Source organism: Leiobunum rupestre, chromosome 1 (genome assembly GCF_980474605.1).
Source record: "Leiobunum rupestre chromosome 1, qqLeiRupe1.1.hap1, whole genome shotgun sequence".
In the NCBI taxonomy this organism is placed as follows: Eukaryota; Metazoa; Arthropoda; class Arachnida; order Opiliones; family Sclerosomatidae; genus Leiobunum; species Leiobunum rupestre.
In genome coordinates, this window is record NC_143384.1 from 4,657,934 (window position 1) to 4,668,158 (window position 10,225).

Here is a 10,225-nt window from a genome sequence, read left to right on the forward strand (position 1 = left end):
GGGACTATTATGTTTCAAATAACGCAATACAAAGAAATTCTTATAACCTGGAATATTTAAGCATAGTTAAGTTTTTGAAAGTGTAATCACAGATTTTAAGTATCTTAGGGGATATTTATTAAGGTGCCTAAGAATGCTGGTTATATCTGTATCAAATTCCGTAATGCTTCTATGAATTTGAACGTGTTGCAAGCCCCATTTTCCCGCGACTCCAGGGACGCTCATTGGGCTATTTCCCCGGGCGAAAACCACTGTAATTTGGTCGTGATAACGGTTTAAATATTGAGTCGCATTAAATCAATTAAACAATTTGGAATAAATAAGTGGCTATAAAGAAACGAAAGAGTTTATGAAGTAAGATGGAAATTTTTTCTCGACAAATATAACGGACAGATTGTTAATTAGTCTTTTATGACGTCTCGAATTTGTGTTCTATATACGTGAACTCTTTCTGACTATAATTTTGTAAAATTTACGTAAAAAGTTTTCATATTTATATTTAGCATACTTACACTTTTTATATACATTTCAAATGAGTTTATTTCTTATTTCTTTGAACATGCATTTTTTTTACCATAATAAATCAAATCAAAAATATTTTTATTTTTTAACTTTCCAGGGTCATGTCTTATAACGACTTATAGCCCTCTTGATCAATTTATACATTCATATAAAACACAATACTCTTAATAAAACAATTCTACGGCAAAAGAGAAAAAAAAACAAAAAAAGTAAGAAACCAATATAAAAAATACAAAAAAATTCTTTCAGTTTTAAGTCTAACTCCGAATTGTACTCCCTATTTTTCTAAAAGGCTATCTATTTAAAGGTTTTTTTTTAATCGTTGTGGGATGTTTACCTCATCTATAGCCGAGTTTGATTGCTTAAAAATCTTCGATCCACGGTTAAAAAGTGAAATTAGTTTTTTTGACTTTTCTGATGTAGTGGCGACTGGTGAGATTTACTGTGGTTTTAACAAAGATGGATTAAGTTTCAAGATTTTTATGTACATGTATATTTGTATTATATTATTATTTAAGAGTTTTCTTTTTGGAATAAGGGTTCTGCGTGTGCTAGACAGTTCTTATTGCACCTTTTTGTCAAACAATAATTCTAAAAGTTTATTTAAGATATATAATAAGTGTAACACTACCTATTCTTTAAATGATCATTTTCTACGGAACCATTTTTCGACACTGACAACCCCATATAAATTCTACTTGGACTTGAACCAAACTGTGATTTATCAAAGGGTCCTTGGTGGTAGTATAAGTCGCCTTATGTATATTGAGATACTAGAAGGCTCTATAGGCTGAAAAAAAACCCTAATTTTACATTGCGCTTAAGTTTTAAAAATTAGTTCGGTCATAGCATTTTCTAATTGTCATATTTATTGGTATTTTGAAACTTCTGGATAAATGAAAATAACTCACCTCAGTTGCCATTAGTTCTTGGCGCATTTTAGCTGACTGCGCATTGCGATACAAATATTAAAAGATCCAAAAATATCATTACTTTGATTATGAAATTTGCAGATAGTTTGAACTAAATAATCAGTTATAATTAAGAACCATTGTCAAATGCGAGATATATTTATTTTCCTAAGTAAGCAACTTAACTCTAAAACTAATCGTTATAGATTTTAATCTTTTTTGAAATGAATCGTTTCAAAGTTCTTAGCTGTTTAAATATATTAATCAGTGTAATTTATTAAGCTAATCACTGAAACTAAAATTTAAAATTATCGAGTATTGGTTAATCGTTTCACTTGAGTTCTTATTCCATATTAAGTATACTAGAAATGATTGATTTCAAGTTCGCTACCGTCTGTTATATTTAATAGGTTATTAATTTTTTTGAGTAAATGCATAATATAAAAAAGCGTCGTTCTGAATTTAGAAATCCTTCAAAAACAAAATGTTCATTAAGCGATTCTTTAACTAAAGTTTAGTTTCTTGTTCATATTGGAAAAATATTTGTGGAGTTAAGCTTCAAAGGTTAAAGACAAGTGGTCTTCGTTCTATACACTCTTTATGCGCGTTTCCTTACCCACAATCCCCGAGACTTTTATCTATGTGGCGGCCGCCATAGCGTTGCTACCTGAGGTTCTAAGCTTGAAGATTGTGAAATCTTCCAACGGTTTTTTGGGGAATTTCCATTCCCGCTATATTGTAACTTGCTGGGGTCCTATTCTGGATAGAAGCTTTCTACGCTGGACTCGGTGGCGGCATAACGGGGTAAAACCTTAATCCTGATGGACAGGTAGATAAAAGCATTGGTCAGCGTCGCCGAGGGTCAGCGAGAGAGGGGAAAACCAGGGTAGGACCAAGCTTTCTTGTATGGAAGCGTTGCTTTTTATAAGCAGTTGGAAAGTGAAATTCGTGGCTACCACTAGGGTAACAATTTAGGCTCTATGAAAAGGAGAGCGTTAGAAACATAGTCGAATAAAATAATAGTAGTGAAATTTCCGTCTCCTCATTTAAGAAAATTAAATTAAGTACTAACAGTCTTATAATTAGTCTATACCACAAGTTCCAGAAACGCGTAAACAAAACGCAAGAGCTCACTAGGAGACTCAACATTATGGTGCCGAAACAACCGGGAATTAGTGGATGCAGACTTTTGTGAGCTGTTAAAAGTGAAGCGATCGTAAAGCAAAACAAAAATCAAGTTTCAACATGGAGAACGAAACCGACAATAGTGTCGGTAGCGGAAATAAAGCTAAAAAACCAACGCTAGAAGAAAGACAATTGTTAAACCTAAAAGGAACTAGAACGCCAATTAGGACGGCGACAACGAAAACTATTAACTCGCTTAAAACACTCTTAGACCAACCCGACGTTAGCAGCGACGATCTAGAGGACCATTTGGCAGTTTTACTAGAAAAAGAAGAGGAACTTATGATGCTAGATCGTAAAATAGACCCTCTAATTGTGGATCCCACCGTGAAAGAAAAAGAATCCGGAGAAGTGTGCGGTTATAGAACGGATATCACATTCATCAAATCCAGAACAACTCGTAAAATCAACAAATTATTAGGGCAATCGTCATCCGGATCGAATGTCGGATCTCAACAATCGAAGGGTAACGGCATGACCACCATCTCTCAAGAACAATTAGCAGCACTCATCGCCCAAGCCAAAACAACAACAACGAGACTTCCGGTTCTCAACATGCCAAAATTTAACGGAGACCCCAACAAGTGGATAGGATTTTGGAGCCAGTTTGAATCTACCGTGCACAGTACCGACTTAAAAAAGGTTGAGAAATATAATTATTTATCATCTTATCTTGAAGGGGATGCGAGGGGGGTGCTGGATTGCGTAAGCGCGTCGGCAGAAGCGTACGATGACGCGATTGATATGCTGAAAACTAGATACGGTAGGGATGACGTATTGAAAAAGCTTATAACCTCAAAATTACAATTAGCTCAACCCGTAAAACGGTCGAGCGATTTAAAAGCACTACGAAAGCTGTTAGATCTGTGGGAGGGAAGTTTAAGAAGTTTAAAATCATTGGGGGACGATCCAAAACAAAACAGAACCTCTCTCTGCTCTACGTTACTCCGGAGCTTGCCGGATGATATTCGTTTGGATTACAGCCGTAGTAGACAATCGGATAGCAATTGGGACGCTGATCATTTAGTCAAATTCTTGAGGAAGGAGGTAGAAATTAGAGAATTATCGGAGGTTTTAGGGTCAGATAATGATAAAATTGAATATGTAAAAGATAGATATTCCAGATATGAAAAAACTAGATTTAATGACGAAAAACCTAGATATCACGGGGGGTCGGCTACGGCCTTAACCACATTTGCTCGCCCGGGCAATGGTTCCGGAGAAACTTACAGTCCTTACTGCATATTTTGCGATAAATCATCCCACGCCACAATCAAATGCACGGAATTTCCCATTGAAGAAAAAAGAAAAATAATTAACAACCAAAATAGATGTTTTAATTGTTTAAGAACGGGACACGCGGCGAGATATTGCCCGTCACCTTTTAAATCTTGTAAAAACTGTAGGGGCAGACACAATTTCGCCGTTTGCGATAGAAATGAAGTCAATAAACCTAAAAAATTAGACAAAGATAAATTTGACAAAACAAATCCAAATAATGAATCAAGTAGTGTAGGGACCACGGTGGCTAAGGTGTCCGGAGGAAACTCTCAAACAAAAACGGTATTATTGCAAACGGCCAGAGCCTTAGTACTACACCCAGAAAACCAAAGTATAAGGGAGCCCACTCGCTGTCTCTTAGATGGGGGTAGTCAAATGACCTTCATTCGGGAAGATCTATCTAAGAAATTAAATTTAGAAGAAGTAGAGAGTATCCCTTTAACAATTTTTAATTTTGGAAATGAAGAGGGTACGCGAGCTATGAGAAGGAGGGTAAAGTTCTGTATGCAAAACCCCCGAAACCCAAGCGAAGAAATTATTATAGAAGCGATAGAGGTCCCTTATGTTTGCACGGGAGTGACAGCGGTCCCTAGTGACGCAATAGAAAAAAAATTAAAAGAAATGAAAATACAATTAGCTGATTAACCTATTAAAGGAATGTCGAATTGTTCGGATATTGGAATTTTAATTGGCGGTGACCATTATTGGAAAATAGTGACAGGAAAAATAGAAAGATTTTCAAAAGATACGGTGGCCATAGAAACTAAATTCGGTTGGAGTATTCAAGGCCCAATGGCAGGGGGATCGGAAGTAAAAAGTTTCGCAATAAGTTGTTTGAGAGTGGGGGTAGAAGAAAGTCAGGTGGCCGAAAAGTTAAAAGCATTTTGGGAACTTGAGTCTATAGGGATTAAAGGCGAGGAAGAGGGAATTCCTAGAAATCAACAAATTTTAGAAGATTTCAATAGAAATACACAATTTAAGAATGGGCGATACGTCGTAAAGTTTCCCTGGAAAACCACGAGAGATATTTTGCCCAGCAATAGGAAAACCGCGTTACTTAGGATGAAAACTCTTTGTAGAACGGGATAGTTCCTTTTATGGGGACTACAAAAACGTTATTCAAGAACAACTAGATTCGAAAATCATAGAGATAGTGCCCGTTGAAGAACTAGAAAAAGAGGGGGGCACGCACTACGTTCCTCACCAGGGCGTCATAAGTGGGAGCAGCACGACCACAAAACTTAGGGTAGTGTACGACGCTACCTGTAGCGCGGGAAAGGGGGTTCCCTCTCTTAACGCCTGTTTGGCCCCTGGACCCAACCTCTTCACTGACCTACTGTTGCTATTGTTAAAATTTCGAATACACAAAATAGCCATTAAAGCAGATCTAGAGAAGGCTTTTCTGCAGGTAGAGTTGGCTCCAGAGGAAAAGGATTATACCAGATTTTTCTGGGTAAAAGAAAACGAGAAGGGAGAATTAGACAAAATTTCTTTTGTAACCATGCGTATGAATAGAGTCCCTTTCGGGTTTAGCCCGAACCCTTTTCTGCTAGGCGCAACTATAAAATTACATTTGGGAAAGTACGAAAAGTCAGAAGGGGAAGTAACCAAATTACTGAACGAAGGTTTATATGTAGATGACGTACTGTCCGGGGCAGACGACCCAAAAAAGGGATTAGAAATATCGTCAAAAATGAATAAAATAATGAGTGAAGGGGGTATGAACCTTAGAAAGTGGTGCACCAACTCGGAAGAGTTGAGAGTTTTATGGGGACAAAATTTAAATCACCAGGGGGAGGTAACGGTATTTAAAAGGGATGAAAACGAAGACGATCAAAAGGTCCTAGGCTTAAGTTGGAATCCTATAACCGATGAATTTGCATTTAATCTTGGAAAACTAGTAGAATTTCTAAGGGAATTAAAATTAACTAAAAGATACGTGCTTAGCGCCGTTTCCCAAATTTTTGACCCGATGGGTATTTTAAGTCCGTTTGTGATCAGAGCTAAACTGCTATTTCAAAAACTATGGCAGGGGGAAGACAAGTGCTCGTGGGATGAAGGACTGAGCCCCCAATTAGGAAAAGAGTTCGCCGAGTGGAGTCGAGAAATGACTACGCTGGCAACTATAAAATTCCCTAGATACTATTTTGATAAAATTCAAGGCAAAATCGAAAATTTAGAAATTCACTGCTTCTGCGATAGCAGTTCTCTAGCGTACGCGACAGTAGTATATCTAAGGGTCGTAACTTCCCAAGAAGCAAAAGTAGTTTTAGTGGCGTCAAAGGCTAGAGTAGCCCCCCTTCAACCAAAACATTCCATACCCAGGCTAGAATTAATGGGGTGTCTTCTGGGAGCCCGATTAGTGGATTACGTTCGAGGAATATTTTCTGAAAAAATAGATAAAACATACTTCTGGACTGACTCAACAATTGCTTTGGAATGGGTGAAAAAGAATTCGAAAGAATGGTTACCATTCGTGTCAAATCGAGTAGTAGAAGTGCAGTCATTAACAAACACCTCACAATGGAATCATTGCCCTGGAAGAACCAATCCGGCCGACCTGCCTACGCGGGGAATGAAAGCGATAGACTTGAGGGAAAGCGAAATTTGGCTGCGGGGACCCCCATGGTTAACATTGTCCAAAGAAAAGTGGCCGCAATCCGAATCGATTTCGACGGACATGTCCGTGGTTGACAATGAAAAGAGAAAGGTTGTTTTAACAGTTCAAGGGGAGACAAATTGGGGTATTCAAAATTTAGTAAATTTAAAGAATCATAGTAATCTAAAGAAACCTCTACGAACTACAGCTCTCGTATTGCGCTTCGCAAAAAATTGTAAGAAAGGTAGCGTCAAAAGAACAGGCTCTTTAGACGCTAATGAACTTAGAGACGCGGAAAATCTATGGGTTAAAAGTATACAAAGAACAGATTTTAATAGTGAAGTAGTAGCTTTAGAAAATAAGGAACCCGTACCAAACCAATCAAAAATTAAAACTCTAAAACCATTTCTTAACGATGTAGGCATACTTTGCGTTGGGGGGCGCCTTCAAGATTCAGAATTTAGTTATAGTCAAAAACATCCCGCAATATTAAACAAAAACCAGCACCTCTCCGCGCTCTTGATAGGAAGATGCCACCAAAATGTCATGCACGCTGGTCTTCAAACTACTCTGACCGAGCTCAGAGAACGCTACTGGGTCATTTCCGGTTGCCAATTAGTAAAATCGTTGTTAAACAAGTGTGTCATTTGCAAGAAATTAAACGCGAGACCGGGCGACATGAGTGAAGCGCCTTTACCTAAGGACCGCATAGTAGAGACAGATCCATTCGAAACAATAGGCGTCGATTTCGCAGGTCCGTTGTTTATAAAGGAAACATCGAAAAAACAAATAAAAGCGTACATATGCTTATTTACGTGCGCAGTATCGCGAGCGATACATTTAGAGTTGGTCGATTCTATGACTACGTACGACTTCATCATGGCTTTTCGACGCATGGTAGCCAGAAGAGGGCTCCCTTTGGTCGTGTACTCTGATAACGCCGCCACATTTCGTAGAGCAAATCAAGAAATTAACGAGATTTGGAAAACGCTAAATTCCGAGGAAGTACAAAATTACCTCGGAAGTCAAGGAATCCTGTGGAAGTTCATAACTGAGAGAAGTCCCTGGACGGGTGGATTCTACGAGCGCCAGGTGAAAACTACAAAAAATGCGCTGAAGAAAGTGTTGGGTAAAGCTCTACTAAATCATTGCGAAATGGTCACCGTTTTGGCAGAAACTGAAGGAATAATAAATTCCCGACCGATATCTTTCGTAAATAATGACGCGGGTGAGCCAAGTCCCCTAACGCCGTCGCATTTTCTCATAGGAAAGAGAGTGTCTAGTCTACCAAGCCAAAAGGTAACCAACGAACCAGTAATCGCGACTCGGAAAAACCTTAACGAACGTCTTAGACATAGACAAAAGGTTTTACAAAAATTGTGGAATAGGTGGCGTACCGAATATATGCTGAGCTTACGTTCCACCTATCATAGTCGTATAGCCAAACGCGAATCAGCCTTTAAAGTGGGCGAAGTTCTTTTAATTCATCAAGACAAACAGCCACGTCAAACGTGGAAATTAGGTGTGATTACGGAAATAAAAATAGGACGCGATAAGAAAGCACGATCGTGCCTTTTACGCACTTCTAATGGTAATCACCTAAGACGCTCATTCAAATTATTGTATCCATTGGAGATTTATCAGTGAAAATGAAAAATTATATTGGAATTTCATAATTAATGTTGGTGAAGGTATAAAATTATTTGTTGTTTATAAGATTTGTGTATAAAATACGTTGTATTTTAGGGGGGAGTGTGAAATCTTCCAACGGTTTTTTGGGGAATTTCCATTCCCGCTATATTGTAACTTGCTGGGGTCCTATTCTGGATAGAAGCTTTCTACGCTGGACTCGGTGGCGGCATAACGGGGTAAAACCTTAATCCTGATGGACAGGTAGATAAAAGCATTGGTCAGCGTCGCCGAGGGTCAGCGAGAGAGGGGAAAACCAGGGTAGGACCAAGCTTTCTTGTATGGAAGCGTTGCTTTTTATAAGCAGTTGGAAAGTGAAATTCGTGGCTACCACTAGGGTAACAATTTAGGCTCTATGAAAAGGAGAGCGTTAGAAACATAGTCAAATAAAATAATAGTAGTGAAATTTCCGTCTCCTCATTTAAGAAAATTAAATTAAGTACTAACAGTCTTATAATTAGTCTATACCACAAGTTCCAGAAACGCGTAAACAAAACGCAAGAGCTCACTAGGAGACTCAACGAAGATTATTTTCCCAAATGGGTCCCCTACACGAGTCCCATCATCCCATGTAATAACGCTGTGGATGCCCCATGAATAAACGAACGTAGAAGAATCTATATGCATCATTCTTTTAAGCTCCTTTCAACTCAACCCGAAAGATAAGTCTCAGACAGAGGCGGACACGCCAGGGGTGAGGAAATTTCCACGAGGTCGCGACCAACTCTGCTTAAGGGCCGATAAATAAGATAGTGGTTTGAGGGTCCTATCCGATGTCGAAAACGTCGCCAGTCCATCCCTGGCCTCAGATTGAATAGGTTTGTTAGAAAGAAAACTCAAGTCAAGCTGAGCACTTTTTCGTTCAAACAGAAACGCACCTGCAACATAGAAATATATATTAAAGCTTGATACAAACAACACAGATGCCAAATTTTCAGTTGGAAGTTAGTGAAACGTCTACTGATACGAACAAAATATATTTCAAACTGAAAATGAAAAGACTCTTCACTCACCACTCTCATTTCTGATTGCGACAGATCATCTCTACACATACGACGCGTCATTTCCAGCAAATTGGCTCTGGCGATGTCCTGAAGACCACTGTACATGATGTTGCTTAGCTAGTGGTTTTTGTTTGCAAATTAAAAGCGATCTATGCAAATTGATAATATTGTATTTCACTCACTTCCACTGATAAGTGATTTTTCAATCATTCAGTAGCAACTGGTACTAAAAAAATCGTTCTTTTGAAATAAATTTAACATATGAAAATCTAAAAAATATCATTCAGAGTTACTCAGAATGATATTTTTTAAATTCTTCCCGAAACGATTTTTAATCATTGAAAAACGATGGGAAATAAATATTCGAAAGTTATTTACAGAACGTCTCAGTAAGTTATGTAATTTAAACCAGTTACATCTTTCCGAATTAAAATTCAACATGATTTAAGAACCGGTTGTAATTAACTCTCATAAATATTAGTTCCAAATCAGCCAAATGTATGGGCCCGACGACGTATCATTTTCATATGTGGTCTCAGCGGTTTCCAAGAAAGGCTCAAACCTAAGGCACCGCCTTAGAACCACGTCAGATAGCGTCTTCGCGTATCATCAATTAATTAGTTTTTTGCGTATGAGTGTGTCATCTTGTCCATGATGCAACGCGACCCTATAGCTCCCTCAACTAACTAGTGTTAAACTTTAAATTATGTTATAAAATTTTTTGCACCATCACTTATTACCATTTCAACTTAGGGCACTTGTACATAATGTGTTCTAGATTAGATATCGGTTTTTGGGCGGAATTCTCATGTTTAAATAAGAACATTTGAATGGGCATTTTATCTCTTGTATTTTTGGAAATTATATCAAAGCAGTGACGTTGCGAGAGGCAAATTTTCACGGCATTAATAACGTTATTTTTTCATAATGTTTAGAAATAGCACCCTCCATAAACGCCTAACGTAATAAGGTACACTATAGCCCAACTCAGAAACGAAATATAAAGGAATTTTTAATTTTTTTATTTCATGTTA

The 10,225-nt window shown here is 37.9% G+C and overlaps 1 protein-coding gene across 1 annotated transcript; it reads left to right on the forward strand.

Moving 5' to 3' along the window:
- Window positions 1-2,678: 2,678 nt before the first annotated feature.
- LOC149960442 (uncharacterized) lies at window positions 2,679-8,145 on the forward strand. Its single transcript, XM_090176731.1, has 2 exons — window positions 2,679-4,329; window positions 4,979-8,145. Exons 1-2 carry the CDS (start codon window positions 2,679-2,681, stop codon window positions 8,143-8,145), a joined length of 4,818 nt encoding a protein of 1,605 aa, XP_090032857.1.
- Window positions 8,146-10,225: the final 2,080 nt, after the last annotated feature.

Coding starts and splice junctions, on each gene's coding strand:
- LOC149960442 (XM_090176731.1), top strand. CDS start 2,679: ATGGAGAACGAAACCGACAATAGTGTCGGTAGCGGAAATAAAGCTAAA. Junction 4,330..4,978: donor AAATTTAGAAGAAGTAGAGA/GTATCCCTTTAA, acceptor AACTCTTTGTAG/AACGGGATAGTTCCTTTTAT.